The sequence below is a fragment of the Camelina sativa genome, chromosome 13 (genome assembly GCF_030686135.1).
Source record: "Camelina sativa cultivar CO46 ecotype springtype chromosome 13, ASM3068613v1".
Classification (NCBI taxonomy): Eukaryota; Viridiplantae; Streptophyta; class Magnoliopsida; order Brassicales; family Brassicaceae; genus Camelina; species Camelina sativa.
The window spans coordinates 22,317,606-22,338,508 of NC_141892.1; the positions used below are offsets into that span (position 1 = coordinate 22,317,606).

The window sequence follows — 20,903 nt, forward strand, 5'->3', positions numbered from 1 at the left end:
ACTGAGATTGGTCAACCGAAACAGAAAAAGAAGTATCGAAAAAGGAAGAAGGGTGAAGAAGATCGTGAGGCTGTTAGTGGGGATGATTGTACGGTGGCTGGCGATGAAGATTGTGATGAGATTGGTTATGCAGACGAGGTAAATGGAGACGAGAACGTAGAAGAAGTTCATCAATCTGACCAACTGGCCATTGTAGTTGTAGAACCAGTAGTAGGTGTGGAAGGTAATTGGGTAGAAATATAGGTGTAGAAGAAAACAATTGGGAAGGAAATGGGAGAGAAAATGCTGAGGTAGGTGAAGAAGATGCAGGAGTCGAGGAAGAAAATTGTGAAGACTTTGAAGCTGAATTTGGAGCAGCTGCGAGAGACGAGGCAGATGGAGATGATGCAGATAGTGGAGATGAGATTTGGGATGATGAGAGGATTCCAGATCTTCTATCACACAGTGATGATGAAGACGATTGTGATGAAAATGGTGATTGTCCTGAAGCTGAAGATCCTGAAGAACTCTTGAGATTGGGGAAAACATTCAATGGCCCAGAAGAATTCAAGATAGCTTTGTTGAGGTATTCTTTGAAAACGAGATACGACATCAAGCTTTATAGGTCACAAAGTTTGAAGATTGGTGCGAAGTGTTCTGCCACTACTGTCAAATGTCCATGGAAGTGCTACTGTTCGTATGATAAGAAAAAGCATAAGATGCAAGTTAAAATATACGATGAAGAACATGCTTGTGTGAGATCAGGGTACTCGAAGATGTTGAAGCAAGGAACAATTGCTTGGTTGTATAGAGAAAGGTGGAGAAGGAATCCTAAAATTACCAAACAAGACTTGTTCTGAATATGAAATATTGTCTATTTCATTCACCACTTCCATAGCGATTACAACACAAACAAACGATTCTTCTCTTTTCTTTGACCATACATCACATAAACCAACATAATGGTCATAACACATAGCCACACAAAGCACAATTTGAAACACACTTGACATTTGTGAAGTTCCATTTTGCTAATCATTTCTTCATCCTTCAAAGCTTGGATCATAGCCTTTAATTCATTTGCCTCAGATTTCACTTTGCTAATCTCATTTGCCATGATGCCTACTCTTGGCAGAGCATCTTCAACTTCTTCAAAAACGGCATCCTCGACCCACTTAAACAAGTGATTCTAATGCACATACAAATAGCACATTATTAACTTGAATTGGGGAACAAAACGAAGAACAAGTTTATATACTTACATCTTTCTTGGTTGTCCACGAATTCACATCTCTTTTGCTGACACAATGGAAGAAAGGTCGTCCCGGATTCTCTTGCGTCTTAGAAGTGAAGATAGTAACACCTAGACCACATACACACTTCGACGTCACACCACGTTCACCGACGACACCGGATGTGACAGAGCTGGAACTCATTGGACTAGAGAACTTGATTCGATTAAGATGTCAATTTGGGGGTTTAGGAACCCTAGAAATCGATTTGGGGGTTTTAAGTTTCTTCACTAGAAGAAACGTCGTCGTTTTGGGATAAACGGAGACCGTTAACGGATAGTTAACTCCATTTTCGGATTTTTAACGGTGATTAACACCATGTCTAAATTGGCCAGGTCAACACAAATTTGATATTTAATGAAAGGGTCAACCCAAACTTAGGGATTAAAATGACATCTTGAAAGTTCAGGTTTTTTTCATCCCAAATTTGAAAGTTCGACATTTTTTCCACATTTTTCCCTATTTAATACAAAACTAACGACGTCGTTTGATAACTTACCACTGAATGACGTGGAGAAACACGCCGTTAGATTGTGAAGTTGACGGTCCCGATCGTTCTAAATTTTTATTTTTGCATATAATTTTATCTTTTGATTTAATAAACGAGGAGAAACACAAAGCTCAGTTAGGTACAGTGCAATAATGCAAGGATTAATTCTCATTTCCCACAAGGCACTATACTAAAAATCACAGGAGGAGATTTTCTAAACACAACACTAAAACACGGAACCAGAGTTTACATATATCTGCAACTTTCTGGTCTGGGGATAGTTCGGGTTGATCTAGAACCACAAAAATATTTTACTAGACTTCTTCGTTTGCGTTCTTCAAGATGTTAAACTTGCAGAGCGGACAACGTGAGTTAATATGAAGCCATTTATCGATGCAAGTGCAATGAAAGTGATGGTTACATGGGAGTTCTCTTAGCTCGACTCCATCTTCATATTCACATAGACAAATGCAGCATTCCTTCAGAATCATAAAAAGCCATGTGTTATTATCAGTCTACACACTTTAAAAATGTACTATTGCATAAGAGTGTGGAAATGGGAGTGTACCGCGTCTTCTGGAGAAAGCGAGCGTTCAATAGGTGAATCCATTCCACATTCTGTCATTATTCCTGAGAGCTTTTCATCGCTGCTACTCTTTCTAAATCTGAATTTCGGCATTTGCTCTATGTCTTTCTTCGATGCTCCCTCCTGTTTTGCACAAATTTGCATCACACGATTTTAAATGCAGATCAGGAGCTGAAGTCGGATTTACTAATTCTATGTAGATGAAAGAACATGTTCTAAACTTTAACAATTTGCTACGGGAATTCCAAGTAGTCTAGTAGAAGAGAGCTTACCTGGTCCGCAACAGCATAAAGAATTGCAATTATACATGGAAGACAGCAGCAAACAGCAAGTCCAATAACACAAGCCAGCGCAACACAGAACACAACAAAGAACACATCGAACCCGAGAAAAATGATACAAAGCCTGCAAGTAAACCACCAAAAGTACAAGCTGTTTAAATAACTCCCACAAAGATACAACTTCAATAGAGACTCTAAAATGTAAGAAGCATACCAATAGAGCTGAGGAGAGTCACCAGATAGTGTTTGACCTCCTGCTGAAACCCAGTAGAATCCAATTATCCACCAGAAGAATGAGAACATTGTGTTGGCTGATTCTAGATGCTTTGCAGGATTACTGAGACCATCAACGTTGTAGATCACCAAGAACCATACAGAACCAAACGAAAATTTCAGAGATATGAAACTCAGACAAATTATAAAGAATCATCAAAATAGCCTAAACGAAGACTCTGCAAACAAGATCAATTGCAACCATGTATGTTCTTGTCCAGTATGAAAAAGGTCACACGAAAAAGTTACATGGATTCACATATACAATACAGCATCAACTAACATTAACCTATAAAAAAAACTTAGATTCCACAATTTAAAATGTATATATACAGAGAACAAATCTCATCTTTAGCTTCTCCCAATTCGAAATTATAAACACTGATTCCAGATCAAGCAAAGCACAAATCTAATCCAAAACTGTTAAACAAAAAAAATCAATACCTAGTAGTACTTCCTCTATTCTCCAATTGAGCCAACGAAACATACTGCTGCGACGGATTCGTAAACCCAAGACCATCATCTTCCGAAGAAGAAGACGAAGAAGATCGGTGACGCAAACCTCTCCCACGCCGCCGTCTCCTCCGCCTATACTCAACACAAACACAAGCCATATGTAAACCACACTGAAACCCATAACCAACAACCCAAACTCTCAACGGCACATTAGGCCTCTCGTCACGGCTAAGAATCAGAACAGCGACACCGATCGCAACAAAAGCTAGATTCCACAAAATGTCGAGAAACACCACAGGCTTAGAATACGCCCAATCGCTTTGCCTCTCTTCCAATTGCTCCGCCGCGGTTTCTCTAACGAGCATCGACGGCTCACGCATCATCCTCCGGCTACCAGCGTGACGTAGGAACCTCGCTGCTTCTCTTAGACCTTGTCGTCTAGCGGATCGGTGAATCGGATTGGGTTCTTCATCTACGCTTATGGTTCTTGATACGGTGGTAGGAGGAAGAAACGGTGTCGTGTCGATGATTCCGTCTGAATTTGATCTGCCGACGCGAGTAGATGATGAATCCGATTCTGTGGTGTTCGTCGTCGTCGTTGACATTGTGAAGCTTTCTCGTTTTCTCAATTTCGATCAGTTAATGCCATACGAAGGAGATAATTTGGACGTACAGGTTTTTCCAGAAAGGTAATAAGAGAGATGAAACGATAACGTGAGAAAAAAAAATTGGGAGATGTTTCGGTTCACTCAAACCGGTTCACTCGGGTTTGATGTTTTGGTTATTGATGGTTTAATGTCGGATAATTTAAATTTTCCGGTTCGATTTTGGTTCGGGTCAGTTTTGATATCTATAATTGTATCTCAAACGCAGTATCAACTATGGCGGAGAAAGCTCAGAAAAGTCTCATTCTATTAGCGAACCTAATCAAGGTTCCTCCATTAAGATCTTACTCTCTGTTAAACTCTCCGAGTTTTCATGGATTTCAACACACTCACGAATCAATCTCAATCCTTGTTCGCCTCCTTCTCTCTGGGAACTTATTCTCACACGCTCAATCACTTCTTCTTCAAGTCATCTCCGGAAAAATCCACTCCCAGTTCTTCACTTCGTCCTCTCTGTTACACTATTTGAATGAATCAGAAACGTCTAAAACCAAGTTTCGGCTCTACGAAGTAATCATCAACACATATGTTCAATCTCAATCGCTAGATTCATCGATCTCTTACTTCAACGAGATGGTCGATAAGGGTTTTGTTCCTAGATCGAATTGCTTCAACAATCTCTTAACTTTTGTTGTTGGGTCGTCTTCTTCTTTTAATCAATGGTGGTGTTTCTTCAACGAGAGCAAAAGCAAAGTTGATTTGGATGTGTATAGTTTTGGGATTGTGATCAAAGGTTGTTGTGAAGCTGGTGAGATTGAGAAAAGTTTTGATCTTTTGGTTGAATTGAGAGAGTTTGGGTTTTCTCCAAACGTTGTTATCTACACTACTTTGATTGATGGGTGTTGCAAGAAAGGTGAGATTGACAAGGCGAAAGATTTGTTTTTTGAAATGGGGGAACTTGGATTAGTGCCTAATGAGCGTACTTACACGGTTTTGATTCATGGGTTATTCAAAAACGGGGTTAAGAAACAAGGGTTTGAGATGTATGAGAAGATGCAGGGAGATGGAGTTTTACCTAATCTTTATACTTATAACTGTGTGATGAATCAGCTTTGTAAAGACGGAAGAACGAAAGATGCGTTTAAAGTGTTCGACGAAATTCGTGAGAGAGGGGTTTCGTGTAACATTGTTACTTATAATACTTTGATTGGTGGGTTGTGTAGAGAGATGAAGGCTAGTGAGGCAGATAAGGTTATGGATCAAATGAAGAGTGATGGAATCAACCCGAATCTGATTACTTATAACACTTTGATTGATGGGTTTTGTGGTGTGGGGAAATTGGGGAAGGCGTTGAGTTTATGCAGAGATTTGAAGTCAAGGGGTTTGTCTCTGTCTCTGGTCACGTATAACATTCTAGTTTCCGGGTTCTGTAAGAAAGGAGATACTTCAGGAGCAGCTAAGATTGTTAAGGAGATGGAAGAAAGAGGGATTAAGCCGTCGAAAGTAACATATACAATTCTTATCGACACATTTGCTCGTTCAGACAACATGGAGAAAGCTATTCAGCTTCGATCATCAATGGAGGAACTAGGATTAGTTCCGGATGTTCATACCTATAGCGTATTGATTCATGGGTTTTGCATTAAAGGTCAAATGAATGAAGCATCGAGGCTTTTTAAGTCGATGGTTGAGAAGAAGTTAGAACTGAATGAAGTGATATACAATACAATGATTCTTGGGTATTGCAAGGAAGGTAGTTCTTATAGAGCATTGAGGTTGTTCAAGGAGATGGAAGAGAAAGAGTTGGCTCCGAATGTTGCTAGCTATAGATATCTAATTGAGGTTCTTTGTAAAGAAAGAAAATCGAAAGAAGCTGAGTATTTGGTTGAGAAGATGATTGGTTCAGGGATTGATCCATCTACTTCAATCTGTAATTTGATCTCTGAAGCCAAAAAATGATTTTGAAGAGATTTATGACTTTTTGATATTTGCTATTCTCACGTAGCATAGACAGAGAGGAACTAAACACTTAAAAAAACAATTCACTAAACAGTACAAACGCACCCAATAACTTGGTAGATTAAGGTTAATGTATTCATGGATCTCGTTTTGTGCAGACGACGAGCCAGCTTCCGTGTGCACATCAACTATTTTGAAGACGTCCGTGTGCACATCAACTATTCTTCTGACTATAGCAACGCGATTGACATCCACACCAACCCGAGCCTTGCGAAAGTCCTTGTACCTAATGTAGAAAATTGCATCATAGGCGTCCAAGTCCCATATTAAAGGGCTCCAGGTTTCGTGTAATCTCCATAGCCACTTCAAGAATCTTCAAACTGGTCATACCATGTGAGACATGGTTCCTGAAAGATGTGGTAACTGCAAGTTCCAAATACAGTTGAATCCATCCATTTTCTTGAACCTCTGATTTGTTCAGCTGCCAAACAAAAACGAAACATATATCACTTACTACTAGTTGTTGATCATAAGAAGCATAAGAGAAAGCGTGGTCTTAAAAATCATAAGAGAAAGTGATATATGCATGTCAAGGCTTTATTTTTAAGACCACGCTTGAAAAGGCTTGAAAAGTTATGCAATTAGTCGAAGCAGCAGAACACGTGGACGATTCTAAAACAACGGGTTGTGGAGGAACAGCGGGCTATATAGGAAATTGTTATAAACCGAACTCGATTTCACACCAATTTGCTCTCTTCGATTGTTGCAAGATAAGTAAAACAGAACTTAAGAACACAGAGATTTACGAGTTCCCTCTGTTGCAAATCGCAACGTTGAGGTACGTATCGGTGAGGTATTGCTCCTCACAAGCCGAATCCACTATTCAATGTATCGATTACAATAGTGCTCTTCAATGGAGAACCCTCTCACCAACTCTCTCTCTCTCTAAGAAGACGAAGAAGAAGCTAAGAACAAGAAGAATCACTCTCTCTAATCTCTCTCTAACTCTCACTCTAACTCTCACCAAGAAACCCAGAATTGAGAACTAGAATCAGTTACAGATTACGATCACACGAAGAAGACAACTCGTAACTTTGCATCTCACACACACACCCCTTCTAGAAGATTCGATTCTGAACCTCTTATTTATCCCAAGTACGAAACGCACCGTCTTAGCTTCTTGTCACGTGCACCCACGTGAGCTTTGAATCTTAGAGGAACTTCAAACCCTCTGTTCCCGTTAGTGTGTTTGCTATACTTAATAGTCCTTGCTTTTGTTTCTTCTTCTTAAGACTTGACTTCTCCAAGCTGAGTTAAAAGTCTCAAGGTTGAATCATACTTTAACAGAAATGTGTGTTGTGTGGATCAGGAAGCTGCATCAGATCACATCAGATGCTCGGGTTGCTTACATGGGATACGTGAGCTAACGTGACAGAACTTGAATGGATGAATGACGAGTTAAGAAGTTGCCAACTTAGTGAGGAAGCAAAAAGGCAAAGTCGTAGCTAGTTGTACAGATTCAAGAAATTTTTTCTACAACAAATTAGGAAAATGATAAGCTTGAGGAGAAAGCAGTTTCCTAATCTGTTGATACTTGGAAATTCGTGTTCTATGGTTTCTCAAGTCGTGTATAAATATTTTAGCAGTAGACTATGAGCTAATTTGATCACTTTAGAATATTTTGAAACCACAAAAATAAGGCTTAGAAGGTGTGTTCCCAGTTCTGGGAAGTGATTGAGTGCGCAGAGAATTGTTCTCATCTCTTAGATCTACATGAGTGCATGTTTAGATAGAAAAGAGATAAGCTTGTATTCGAATATTAGTCGGGGTCAATCATATTGGGAGGAATATGTTGAGTAAGGGCCAAGACAAAATTGTATCCTTGTAAAAAATAAATATTGTTAGTAAGATCGAATAAATTTTGTTAATAAAATCGAATAAAAAAGCGTTGGCTTGGCGCATTCCAAATGTATACAAAGTCAACTTGAGCTCATGAAGTGATGGATCATCAAAAGGTACCATGGAACGAATGAGCCTCAAAGTGCTGCTGTAAACCTGGACCAGGAAAAGGATCAGCCTTGAATCAATGAATTGAATTCTGGCACTCAATCTTATTGCATAGCAATATGACTCAAAACATCTTTGATTCCAGCACAAAATGGAGACAACTAAGCTTTACCAAATCACTTGGCTTTAAAGTATGAGTTGCATTAATGTAGATGGCAGACTGGCTGTATAACTCACTGGGAGGCATGTCTTTGCCATAGCCTGATCCCCCAGTTCTAAGCGTGTCTTCTACTAATCCATAAACAGGATTTTGGCCGGAAATTTGGTCCGCAGGAACAACGCAGTTACGCAGACAATGAGTTAAAAGTAAACAACGCAGTTACACAAAAATGTATTTTGGGATGGCAAAATATTCACAATTACAAACACAAAAGAGTAGTCCATCAGTGGGGAATGGACTAAAAGTTGAGTACGATGATCCGAAGCTTTTATTCATATGTTCGTGATGTCTCGGTAGTTGATGCCGATAGTCAGAAAATTATTGGTGTAATAGCCTAATAGGTGCCAATGAAGTCATATATGATATATATCGGTTGGGATTATGTGAGACAAAATTATTTCTATGTAACTAAAAACTAATTGGGGGAGAACTATAATGTTTCTTGGTCTTGTAAAAATTTATGAAGAGTAGTAATAAAAATATAAAATATGCAAATTAAAAGCAAATAAAGTAAAGAATATATTATTTTCCAATAACTTCTGATCTGTTACCGTCAGGTTAACAAAAATTACTTATTTAAATTTTTTAAAAGAAGGGATTGTAAACCATATATATATTTTACCTCTAAAACCATGCATTGTTTATCTTGTGATAACTTATTATTAGCGAGAAAATAAAATACATAATAACTTTGTGGATTTTTTTCTTAACAAAGTATTCATATAAAATTTAAAAAAAAAAACAAAAATGTTTTCTAATAACTTTTCTCACGTAACATTTGATTTTGGTCAGGTAAAAAAAATACTTATTCAGAATTTAAAAACAAGGGATGGTAAATTATTATTTTTTCACTGAAACCTGTTTTTTATCTTGTGATATATTATTGTTAGCCAGATTAATGATTTAATGTAAACAAAATAAAATAGAAACACGTAAGAAATTTATTCATCTTTTTTTTTTCCTTAACAATAATCATCCTTTCATTAGTTCTAATATATACGCACCACATCGTCCAAAACCTTGTCCCAAAAATTCTTCAAAGATGATATTACTGAAGCCTCACGACGACATCTATTGGCTTTTGTACATCCTCGAGTATATGGATTCGCTGGTATACGCAAACGACATGCAGGTGATGGAAATCTTGAATTACATCCATTACCTAAATCTCTTCGCCATGGATATTTAAGTCTTTTCGCTTCAATGCTACTTATAAACTGTCACACGCATGCTACAATCAAAATTGTCACAAACATAAATTCTTTTGCTTTGATCATATTTTTATTGTTTAGATTGTTTTTTTTTTATTGGTCTAAAGATTGGAGAACTCGTTTCTTATAGAGTGCAAGAGATAAGTTATAGTTCCACTAACTTTAATGCAGAACTTCAATATTGTTTTGGCTGTTATCAGTTCAGATTCTTTTATTAAATTAAATCATAAACAAAATTTTGGTGTATTTTGTTTCAGTTTTGACTTTTAAAATAAACGGTGGACGATTAGTTTATGCTTCTTCTTTTTTAAAAAAAATTTCGGTTATGGTATAAAAGACTACAAAATAAATTGGAGACAGTTTCCTTATATATATATATATATATAACTCCCTCTTTTCTAATTGATCTTATTTTCAGATTTTTCACACATAATAAAAAAACATATCAAAACTTGATTATAATGTCATGCTTTTTGTAATTTTCAAATTTCTATAACTCTAAACCAATAATATTTAATTATTTTTTTTGAAATTTACAAATCATCATCAATAACTATTAAAAAGTGTATTGATAATTTTAAAATAACAGTTGTCAAATAAATAAATAAATAAATAACATGTATTTTATTTTTTTTTCTAGAAGTGGGATCAATAAGGAACAAAGAGAGTGTATATTTTTTGGCCAGCTTCTCGATGCTCTGGCAGTTCTCAAGTTCTATTATAAATGAGAGAAACCACAAAATCTATGATGACATTTGATTGATATAGGGTCTGAATGGTGACTGCGGTCGGGGCGGCCAAATCCGTCAGCAGTTTAGACCGCTCCAAAAATAGAGCGGTCAGCAGACCGCTGCAGACCCACTCTATTTGTACACAAAAATGGTCCACAGTTGGTCCGCAGCGGTTTTCTTTCTATTATCTTTAGACCGCATCACTGCGATGGATTTGTCCGCCTTGACCGCTGCAATCATTCACACCCATAATGTTTCAAAAAATGTTGGCATCTACTGGAAAATGAAAGAATCAATTTTGAAGTAGTGGTTCATAAAAAAGTATATTCCAATAAGCATACAAGAAAACATGATTTTAGTGATGGCATAATTCGTCAGTAAATTCTTGCAACTAAGTTATGACAACGTTTTTGCGATGACTGAAGAATCGTTGTTACTAGCTAGTCACAAATAAATAGTTGTCGTAATATCATCCCGACTAATGTGATTTGTGACTTTCTAGAAACGTCGCTAAATAGATGCAACGAAGGCGTTGCAAATTCATCATTTTGTATTTACATAAAGTGGATGAACTACCCCTTTCACCTCCTGATCCCACCCCATAGCCCGAGCGGAGGAGGCCTAGCTAATTAGACGCAACGAAGGCGTTGCAACGTCGATAAAAGTAAAGACTTCACTCACACATAAATAGTAGAACAAGCCACAAAACTCAATAGTATGATCCATTACTAGTCTTAAAGCCCATATAATTAAGGTTCTAAGTGAGATAAGTTCCATATATATGTGTGTTTAATGACTCTAAGAAATGTAACTTTGAGAGTTGTCTCAAAACAACTTTCCTCTTCAATCTTACGAAATAGCAAATTTAAATCATTTACTCTTGGTGATAATCACTCCTTTAGTTTCTATGAACAATAAAGCTCCTAATGAGCTATCTTATATCTCTAGCTTAATAAGCTCTTAAGAGCACAAATCTTCTTGTTTTGAGATTATCTTCAATAAGGACGCTGTGTGGAACCTAATATTTTTCAACGACACATTAAATTAGAAGGTTACTTTCTAAATCTAAAGAAACATGTTTACAAATATGAGACTAATTATAAACGATCGAGTTCATGGAATACACAAATTATATTTGAGAATACGAGTCAATTATATCTGAGAATTTGAGTCAACTTGGGAGCAGTTGCATTCTCACTCCGCTTTGGTGCTATTTTATTTTGCGACAGTTTTTTAACGACGGCCTATAATGGTCGCTAAGTAGTCGTAAAATTCTTATTTGCAACTACTTAGCGACCATTATAGGAGTCGCAAATGACGTGTTTTCTTGTAGTGGTGGTTTAAGGAAGCGGTACCTTGGTACTCGTTTATAACTTGGCTTGCAATGCTTGGACGACTCCCTACAAAGGACAAACTTAGAAGCTGGGGTATGACCGTCCCTGCTGAGTGTGTACTCTGTTCAGTTGCCATTGAAACTTATGCCCATCTCTTCAACTGTACCTACTTTTCTGCAGTTGGGGAAGCATTCACAGCCAGAATCTGGCCCTTTCCTCCTTTGGATCTACTCTCCATCTCCTTTTGGATTTTGCAGGCCAGGGCTCATCCATCAAACCAAGCAGAAGTTCTATTACCAAGCAAACAGTTTGTTAATCATATTTGGCGGGAACACAATGCCAGGATATTTGTTATCCCATCGCCTTTCTCAGAAATTCAAGCAGCTATTGATTGCGTTCTTTCCCTCCCTGCTCCCTCTTCTAGCTCCCTTTCTCTTCTTGCTTTTTACTTTGGCTGTATTCTCTTTCCCTTTTAGTTTCCCTTTTTCAAATAAGATGTCTTAAGGAACATTATACATAAAAAATCAAAAGAATGGTATAAAATTTAACATTTTACCAAAAAAATTTTGAGTCAATTATGTTTCACTATTTTTGCTTTATTTTGATGGGGACAAACAAATCTCATACTGTAGTAGTTTTCATTGTACGTCTATCGAATTCATAATTATATTTGTTTCTGTTTTGAAATAAATCAAAATAGTATTGGTTAGATTTGATTAGATTTATTTCTTAGGTCAGATTCAGGATATTAGATACGTAGAAATAAGGCTATAGTTGGTTACGCAATATCATCTATAGTGAAAAAACCTTAACTTTATTGTTGTTATTTGTTAATTAAGTAGCATCATTGCATCTATTGTCATAATATGAGATCCTTATAGAAGGCCATTAAAAAAAAAAACAGATCTAATGGAAATGGTTGAGAGCAGAAGATGGATATAAACACATTATCCATTATTTTAAAATTAGGGAATACAAACACATTATACAATCTAGAGATCGATAACCTTCAAGAAAAGCACATCACACACAAGAGTAAGAGTCTACCATTTTATTCTCACATACACGACACTTATTGAAAACATAAAAACCAACACTTTAAATGATGACCAGTTGACCACCTCCTTCACCGTACGTGGTATTTCCATGGATATAGTACTTGTCTAGACAGTTTCAACTGCATCTATGGAGCTTTTGGTGCAGATTGTAGAACATGCATTGGCACATTTTTCAACAGCTCCATTTACGATTTCACTGGCATCTAGTCGTCGAAACAAAATTTGACATATTATTTTTTTGTTAATTATTAAGAACTGATAAAAAAATGAAAATGAGTTCAGGGAATTTGTTTTACCGGAATTTTGGAGAGTGGTTAACGCACGGCAAACAGAAGATACACATCCAACTTTGCAGTATTCTTCAACAATATCACCTTGAGACAAAAATTCAAAACACATTACAAAAAATGAAATAAAATACGTAATAAAGCACAATAATATTCAATTTACCTGTGTTTTCGAGAGTGTCATTAGTATATCCGTTAGGACATGTCGACACACTAACGATTTTGCAGCCACTAAGACTTGCACAAACTTGCCTAGGACCTCCGGATAAGCGGCAAACATTATAGATATTTCTAGCACTGGTGGACGGACAGCAGCTCTTTGCGTCAACTTGAATATGTGCCATGAACAGACTCAACACAAGCACACTTACAACCAAAGTTTTTCCTTCCATCTTCGGATACTTGATTAGTTGTTTGATCAGAAAATGTTTGTGTTAAGTAGTTGTAAGTTTGTATTGATGAAATGGTGATGAAACAAGGGTCACTTAAATACTAGTTGGTCGAGAATTTGCAACCAATAGACAATGTACACATGCTGGTGGACCACCCTTAACTCAATACCTTTCAGGCTTTCACCTTCGAGAATCTACATTCTTCCCTTAGCTTCTTTTTTTCTTCTTTTTTTTTCCTGTTCGTTTTGCAAAGCAGAAAAGAAAAGTTTCATATTTGAATTAGGCTACTTAATTAATAGTTTAACTAGGTACTAACTTACGGTTATCCGCAGGCTGAACTTTTTTTTTTATAAAAAATTGTAATAATTTATTTTGTTATTATGTTATTTATTAATTTTTAAAATCTAAGATACAGTCAAGTTTTGGTAGATTTTTGATAAAAAATTTAATTCGTTCTGGTAAAAAATATTGTTAAAATTTGTAGTTGTAGATTTTATTAAATTAGATTTTTAAAATCTTATTTGTTAAATTTTTAATAATAATTTTTTTAAGTACGAATTTAGTTTAGATTCGAATATATTTTATTTTCTTTTGTAGATTTTATTTAATTTTGTAGATTTAATTTAATTTGATCTGTTTACAACTTTTTTGTTTATTAATACTCAATGAAGATGAATTAATTAATTAAAATTTTCTAATAGCAAATGAATGTAATTTTTTACACATTTTAAAGTTAGTTTCATGTTTGTACTTTCGGATTAATATAGTAGGATATTCATTATTAGTTTTGCTGGTTATATATATTTTTGTACGATCTTATCATATTATCCAATAATTTAATTTGGTCAATCATTACACTAACTCTCTTGTGGTTGTGTTGGGACCAAAAGTTTCTTCATGTAAGGTCTTTTGTTTAGAAGTGGAAAACGTACGTGGTCTTGAGTTTTGGTGACTAATGTAATTTTTTTTTTCTTCTTTCTTTTAGTTGCAATGATTTTTTTAAAGTATTTTCTTTTAGTTGGGAGTTCGTTACAAACGTGTTTTGTGTTACTTCATATTTAATTTTAACCAATTCTACTGCTCTGAGTTTCAATTTGAATATACAGTAGAACACTATTGAAAACTGAAATAATGAATCTCTTTTCTTTTTTTTATGTGGATTGAATTTTTATTGTTCAAGTTATTTTGTTTTTCATCGAGGAAAACAGAATATAAAGTATTTTGTAATGGAATTGTTTGTTTTTGAATTTTACCAAGTGATGATGAGCGATTCATTATTTTTATACAATATATTAAATTAGAAGTTCCAAACAATGAAACACAAAACAAACAAAAAAGCGTTGAGCACGTACGATGTCTGTCGTCTAGCTTGCTACTAAAGAAGAGAGGCATGACAGAAAATAAGCGAAGCAAGTAGACTAAATAAATGATAGAGACGTATAGTAGTCTAGTAGACAAGCAACGCAATATGCATATAGTGGCCTCACAGTTACAAATTAAAGGTTTGAAAATTGTGGAATTGAAACGAATTGACTTTTTTTTTTTTTTTTTCATCCTTGCACTTTCATTTTCGATATATGATATGAGACTATTGAATGAACAAAAAAAATGTTAAAATAAAATTATTAAGTTAGATTACACATTTACACTACAGAATTTATCCTATGTCGATTTGTTGTTTTCTTTTAAATCCAGTGACCTAATATATTATATATTTAATTTCAACGATCAAATTACCAAAACTTTCAACATGCATGCATATTACTCGCTTTCTTATCTAAATATATAAAATAACTACATTTTTAACTGATGGTATACTGGGAGACAAGTTTTTAATAATATTTAGAAAAATGTATGTTGTATTTTTTAAAATTGTTTAAAATGTTTTGGTTGATATTTAGATTTTACAATGTTTGATGAATTATATTTTTCTTTGTGTTTGGTATCGGCTAGGATTGGCATAACGCCCTTTAATTTGTTAACTTGATTGATATCATACTAAAATATTTTATGTATTTTAGTAGAACAAACCGTAAAGAATTATATATAATCATATTTATGTAAACTCTAACTTGTTCCATAACATGATCGCAAGAATTGAAATTTTTTTAGCAAGTTAAAAGTATCTAGAATATTTAAATTATAGATAATATTTTTAAAAAATTATTTAAAGTATATTTTTTAAATACTAATTTAAAGGAAATTACTTTTCTTAAAAATAACAATTTAAAGTATCATTATATTAAAAATAAAATTATTTAAAGTATGTTTTTAAAAACTAATTTAAAGTATGATTATATTACAAATAATAACTTCAAATTATGATATTTATAGAAATAGCAAGGAATTAATTATATAAATATTACACAAAAAGTTACTTTCAAAAATGTACATCCAAATTTATCATGGTGTGGATCATTGTCCATTGTGGGTATCTTTTTGGATCATTTCTGGTCTGCACATTCCTATGGAGGACGATACGGTTCGTTTTCTGCAGAGCTACAAAGGGGCTGTCACAAAGGAAAAGGAAAGGAAGAGGATGGTAAAGGGGCGGCACATATCAATGAAAGTCAGCGGTCACTTAAAGGGAAGCATGACTCATGGGTTAAGATTCGGTTTGATGGGGAGGTTGGTGAACCATCTACTAAGCCACATCGGTATACTAATTATGTGCAGTTCAATGACCATCGACACATGGCTCGTGCTGCTGCTGCTGCTGCCTCTTCTTCAGGAGAAGTACCGGTTGAAGAGCTGAAACATGGATAAATTAGGGTCCCTAATGAACAAGGGGCAATGCAGGCTTTGACTATAAGCATTCCAACTTTAAAGAGGGTTCAGAGGCCTCTTTTCTAGGACTCTTGGTCACAAATTCTGATCAGAGAAAGGTGTTTGTCCAAGGTACGGACATGGGTTTGACAGATGCAGGTTAAACTAATTCGGATGATGGTTTAACAAGTGCAAGGTAAGCTGTTTCGGATGCTATGCAGACTGAATAAATAGAAGAGAACCTTGGCGATGATTTGGAGGTTGTAAATGAGACAGGCCCGACATTGGCTCAAGAGGATCAAGTTGTGGCAGGGAGAGATTCTGAGAAATTTGCTGATCCACTAATGGTTCAGGTTGGGACTGGGGATTTAGGTTCAGAGGTACTTGATTCAGATCAGAAGAATGATGGAGGTTTGGACGACTCTTTGGATGGTCCTGCTTTGGATCTTGGTTATGTTTCTACAGATCTTGGGGTGGAGGTCGTTGATACAGGGGCGGATTCTAAGGTGGATAAGGTTTGCAAGGCTAAGCCCCCTTTGGCTCTCACAGGAACAGATTCTAAGAATTTGAATGTGTATCTGAGCACAACACCAAAGCTTTGGACTATCATTACGTCCGAGAACGCATAGCCCTGAAGACTTTGGTGGTTACTCACATTCCCGGAGAACAACAAATAGCCTATATATTCACCAAGTCTCTTCCACTTGGCACTTTTGTTTTTTTAGAAGCAAACTTGGTGTAGGTCCTCCCACACCAAGTTTGAGGGTGGCTGATAACAACATCAGACTAAAGACTCCAATTGAAGCAGAATATTTGCTTTCACCAACTTTTGAAGGAACACAAACGATGTTGTGTTGTAGTGTAAGAAGTGGGCCGAACAAAGAATGAATAAAAGCCCATTAAGCTTAAATGTGTCCAACGGTCAACTCCAACGTCTATCTTCTCGTCTAAAGGTAAAGAGCCAGCTTCACTCCAAGAATAAACAAGCAGAACAAAGGAGGAAGATGTGCTCATGTCGATCAAAGATAAGATCAGAGAAGACAAGAAGGTGGTCGCGTGTCCAGATCGTACGACTAAAGCAGTCGTACAACAGTCAATCTGCAAACTGACTATGAGGCTGTCAAACCAATTTGTAGCCCTTGATTCAGTATGTGTAAGCTGATACTGACATATGTCAGGAAGCATTAGGGTTTAAGATTGTTGTATAAATAAGCCATTGATGGCATTGTAAATCTTTGAGCTGAAATAATAAAAGAAAGTTTCACATTTTACAAACAATCTCTTTTTGCCATCAGCAGTTTCTTTAGAAGAAAACACAATTTTCACAATTCGCGTCTCAGAGTGAGTGAGAGAGAGAGAGAGAGAGAGTAACTTCTGATTGAAAAAAATGGTGAACACGGCAGTGATGGCTTGTGTAATCGCCGGAATCGTCATCAGAGTTTATAACGAATTTGAAGGGATCCAGATATTGTCGATATCAAAGCTAGAGAAGTGTGATAAAACATCAGATTCTGGCAATCTCAATTGTTCAACTAAGATCGTCTTAAACCTCGCTGTTCCAAGTGGATCCGTAAGTCCTTTTTAATTTGTTTGTTCTGTATAACTATATTATGCGATTTTGTGTTTCATCTGTTTTGTTTTGGGTTATATAAAGAGTGGAGGAGAGGCTTCGATTGTAGAAGAGATCGTAGAGGTTGACGATAATTCAAGTAGCAATATAAATATGCAAACCGTACGGATTCCACTGGTTATTACAGTGAAAAATACCAATATGCTCTCTAATCTCTATGATCTTGCTTACATTAGGGTATGAATTTGTGTTTTAGAGTTTGATCATCATGAATTTGGTCTACTGTTTTTAGGTTAGTGTGAGTTTCACCCTTTTTAAAACGTTTTAGGATGTACTTACAAACCTCAATACTATTTTTGTAATAGAATTTGATCTAGTGTCAAATAAAATCTAACGTGCACTCAACCACGATCTAGTGGTGTCGTTGTAATAATTCAGGGTCGAATCCACAGAGACCAAATATCACACTTTGAAACAATGAGAATCGAATCTAGCTAAAGCAAGAGAGGAAGTTTGTTAATCAAGTAACTAATTGAAAACGGAAAGTGAATAAACTGCTTTTTAAATCAAAAAGAAATTATTGGGTGTGGGGAATCTATGGGGGATACGATTCTCAGATCTAGGTGGGTAGATGGGGATGCATTAGACACCGTTCTAGAACTCAAATCACTATTGTAAAGCTAACCTTCTTCTGCAGCGTTAACTATCTATGCAAATAAATCTACTAAACCCTAGGTCCACTTTGCTCACCAATGTTATTGTCTAGTAACTCAACAACACTTTTGGTGTAACGATGAATTAAACCTATGATCATAATCTAGGTGGTCAATCTAGCTTAAACGTTAAGAATAACTATAAATGAAGAACAAAATAGATAAACCCAAAATCTAAAAAACCTTAGTTAGAAAATCATAAAAGCCCCTTTGAAATCTGAAACCCAATATGAAAACTACTATGACATAGAGAAACAGAAACAGCAAATCAAAGATGAAGAAAACATAATTGAATTGCAAAGAGAAACAAGAGGGTTCAGAATTCTTCTCCAAAGGATTAGAGATCTTCTCCCTAAGCTTACAAGTACTCAAAAGCTGCGTAGAATAAAAGGTATCTTCCTAGAGGTCGAGCCTCGTGCTTATATACTAAAATAAAACCCTAAAATTCGGTTTAAAACGAAAAAGGAAAAGTTGCTTCGAGTTCGGGACTGGTCGATCCCTATGTGGATTAGCCGATCCTGGATGTTTTTTCTGTGTTTGCTCCATCTGCCTGCTAGTCCGATCAGTCTTCACCAAATTGGCTCCAAATGCTTGTTTTCATCCCCATATACTCAGTTTCCTTCAAAAACAACATAGAATCTGTACAAACTCATAAAAGACTAAAAGACTCTAAAAACTCACTTTGACTCAATAAATAATTTAAAATAAACCTAAAAACTATGGTTAAAACCTATAAAATACAGACACATTAGAATTATCGTTTAATTAACGTATAAAAGACACGTACGGTGTGTCCATCTACTGTCGTCATGAGAGAAAGCAGCAAATAAAGAATGTTCCAAGCAAGGCAAGAAAACTAACTAAATGATAGAGACGTAAGTACTAAGTAGCAAGCTAGTGTTGTAAAATCTAATAATAATAAACAATAATAAAATAAAAAAATAAAATCAAATAATAATAATATACATTAAAACATGTTAAGAGCAAATCCAGCTGAGCAACATGGTCAAGTTTCATTAATAAAAAAAAAATATATTATTTTAATTAATTATATATATTTATTATCTTTTATTAATAATAACCATTTAAAAATTGACACATATATATTTGAGAAGAGAAACATTGCTTCACTTAGCAACTTCAGTACAGTTTTTCTCTCCTGTTTCTTTTTTTCATTATTATATATCTTTTTTTAAAGAACCCTTTGAATTAGCATTCCCCAGTAAAGATGCCCTAATGGAATTTTATAAGTTTGTGTTGGAGTGAAGACTAATGTTTTAGAGTTTTAATTTGATTATTTCTTAGGTCAGATTCAGGATATTAGATATATACGTAGAAATAAGGCTAGTTGGTTACGCAATATAGTGACAAAACCGTAACACAATTGTTGTTAATTAAGTAGTATCATTGCATCAAGTCATCAACTAGCATCCATTGTCATAATATGAGATCCTTATTGAAAGACCATTCTGATTTTTTTTTTTTAAAAAGATCAAATGAAAATGGTTGAGAACAAAAGATGGATACAAACACATTATTCATTATTTTAAAATTAGGGAGTAGAAGGCATATACAATCTAGGGATCGATAACCTTCAAGAAAAGCACATCACAAACAAGCACGAGAGTCTACCATTTTTTTCCCACATACACGACAATTATTGAAAACATGAAAACCAACTCCATGAAAACCAAACCAGCTCCTTCACCTCCAGACGTACGTAGTATTTTCATGGATATAGTTGTCTATGCAGTTTCAACTGCATTTATGGAGCCTTTGGTGCAGATTGTAGAACATGTGTTGGCGCATTTTTCAACAGCTTCATTCACAATTTCATTTGCATCTATTCATCAAAACAAATTTGAAATATATTCTTAACTTGTTAATTATTTAAAAATGATAACAATGAAAATGTGTTTCGAGATTTTGCTTTACCGGAGTTCTGGAGAGTGATTAAAGCACCGCACACAGAAGATACACATCCAACCTTGCAGTATTCATTAACAGCATCACCTTGAGACAAAAAAAAAATATTAAAACACATTACAAAAATATGAATTTGATCTGATCTGTTTTTTATAACAAGTAGAGTACAAAATAAAGCACAATGATATTCAATTTACCTGTGTTTTCGAGAGTGTCCTTGTAAGGATATCCGTTAGGACATGTCGACACACTAACAATTTTGCAGCCACTAAGACTTGCACATCTTTCCCTAGAATTTCCAATTACGCGGCAAGCATTATAGATATTTCTAGCGGTTGTGTGCGGACAGCAGCTTTTTGCGTCAACTTGAATTTGTGCCATGAACAGACTCATTACGAGCACACTTACAATCAAAGTTTTGCCTTCCATCTTTGGATACTTGATTATAGTTGTTTGATCACAAAACCTATGTGGGGAGTAGTTAATAAGTTTGTATTGATGAAATGGTGATAAACAAGGGTCACTTAAATACTAGTTGGTCAAGAATTTGCAACCACAAACAAGGCTATCACATGCGCAATAGACAATATACATGCTGGTAGACCACCCTTATTTCCAATGGCTACCTTTCACCTTTGAGAATATTAAAGTTTTCTACCTTTCAGCTTAAGCAGAAAAAAAAGGAAATCTCTTAAAAGTTTTGGGTTCCTTAATATTTGAATTAGGCTGCTTAATTTACAATTTAGTATTAATTATTTCGTAGTAGT

The 20,903-nt window shown here is 35.4% G+C and overlaps 5 protein-coding genes and 1 pseudogene across 6 annotated transcripts in view; 2 read left to right on the top strand and 4 right to left on the bottom strand.

The window, feature by feature from the left end:
• Positions 1 to 880: 880 nt before the first annotated feature.
• On the bottom strand, positions 881 to 1,415 carry LOC104738386 (uncharacterized protein At1g43920, Chloroplastic pseudogene; annotated as a pseudogene).
• Positions 1,416 to 1,833: 418 nt separating this feature from the next.
• Positions 1,834 to 4,004, bottom strand: LOC104737168 (E3 ubiquitin-protein ligase At4g11680). The gene is made up of 5 exons (XM_010457281.3): positions 3,346 to 4,004; positions 2,843 to 2,965; positions 2,620 to 2,752; positions 2,330 to 2,470; positions 1,834 to 2,240 (listed from the first exon to the last, which is right to left on the bottom strand). Exons 1-5 carry the CDS (start codon positions 3,960 to 3,962, stop codon positions 2,076 to 2,078), a joined length of 1,179 nt encoding a protein of 392 aa, XP_010455583.2. The 5' UTR covers positions 3,963 to 4,004; the 3' UTR covers positions 1,834 to 2,075.
• An 88-nt stretch (positions 4,005 to 4,092) lies between these two features.
• On the top strand, positions 4,093 to 5,949 carry LOC104737170 (uncharacterized). Its single transcript, XM_019234597.2, has one exon. It carries the CDS (start codon positions 4,239 to 4,241, stop codon positions 5,919 to 5,921), a length of 1,683 nt encoding a protein of 560 aa, XP_019090142.2. The 5' UTR covers positions 4,093 to 4,238; the 3' UTR covers positions 5,922 to 5,949.
• Positions 5,950 to 11,474: 5,525 nt separating this feature from the next.
• On the top strand, positions 11,475 to 11,900 carry LOC147929850 (uncharacterized). The gene has a single exon (XM_087480752.1). It carries the CDS (start codon positions 11,475 to 11,477, stop codon positions 11,898 to 11,900), a length of 426 nt encoding a protein of 141 aa, XP_087336878.1.
• A 457-nt stretch (positions 11,901 to 12,357) lies between these two features.
• LOC104737171 (putative thionin-2.4) lies at positions 12,358 to 13,261 on the bottom strand. The gene is made up of 3 exons (XM_010457283.3): positions 12,933 to 13,261; positions 12,779 to 12,856; positions 12,358 to 12,685 (listed from the first exon to the last, which is right to left on the bottom strand). Exons 1-3 carry the CDS (start codon positions 13,159 to 13,161, stop codon positions 12,588 to 12,590), a joined length of 405 nt encoding a protein of 134 aa, XP_010455585.1. The 5' UTR covers positions 13,162 to 13,261; the 3' UTR covers positions 12,358 to 12,587.
• Positions 13,262 to 19,730: 6,469 nt separating this feature from the next.
• Positions 19,731 to 20,903, bottom strand: part of LOC104737175 (putative thionin-2.4) — a 35,597-nt gene continuing 34,424 nt past the window's right edge. The window contains exons 1-3 of one of the 2 annotated variants that reach the window (XM_010457284.2): positions 20,334 to 20,797; positions 20,146 to 20,223; positions 19,731 to 20,053 (exon numbers count right to left, since the gene is read on the bottom strand). In XM_010457284.2, coding sequence (XP_010455586.1) covers positions 19,956 to 20,053; positions 20,146 to 20,223; positions 20,334 to 20,565 — 408 coding nt within the window. In that variant the 5' untranslated portion in view covers positions 20,566 to 20,797 and the 3' untranslated portion in view covers positions 19,731 to 19,955. Of the gene's footprint in view, positions 20,054 to 20,145; positions 20,224 to 20,333; positions 20,798 to 20,903 lie in introns of those variants that run through there. The other variant, XM_087481911.1, reaches the window with a different exon arrangement.

Bases quoted from the DNA above. Each gene is read 5' to 3' on its own strand.
- LOC104737168 (XM_010457281.3), bottom strand. From the start codon at position 3,962: ATGTCAACGACGACGACGAACACCACAGAATCGGATTCATCATCTACT. The intron at 2,471-2,619 runs GTAAGCTCTCTT...TGTGCAAAACAG, and splicing joins TTTATGCTGTTGCGGACCAG to GAGGGAGCATCGAAGAAAGA. The intron at 2,241-2,329 runs GTACACTCCCAT...ATGATTCTGAAG, and splicing joins CGCTTTCTCCAGAAGACGCG to GAATGCTGCATTTGTCTATG.
- LOC104737170 (XM_019234597.2), top strand. From the start codon at position 4,239: ATGGCGGAGAAAGCTCAGAAAAGTCTCATTCTATTAGCGAACCTAATC.
- LOC147929850 (XM_087480752.1), top strand. From the start codon at position 11,475: ATGCTTGGACGACTCCCTACAAAGGACAAACTTAGAAGCTGGGGTATG.
- LOC104737171 (XM_010457283.3), bottom strand. From the start codon at position 13,161: ATGGAAGGAAAAACTTTGGTTGTAAGTGTGCTTGTGTTGAGTCTGTTC. The intron at 12,857-12,932 runs GTAAATTGAATA...TTTTGTCTCAAG, and splicing joins TGACACTCTCGAAAACACAG to GTGATATTGTTGAAGAATAC. The intron at 12,686-12,778 runs GTAAAACAAATT...TTCGACGACTAG, and splicing joins AACCACTCTCCAAAATTCCG to ATGCCAGTGAAATCGTAAAT.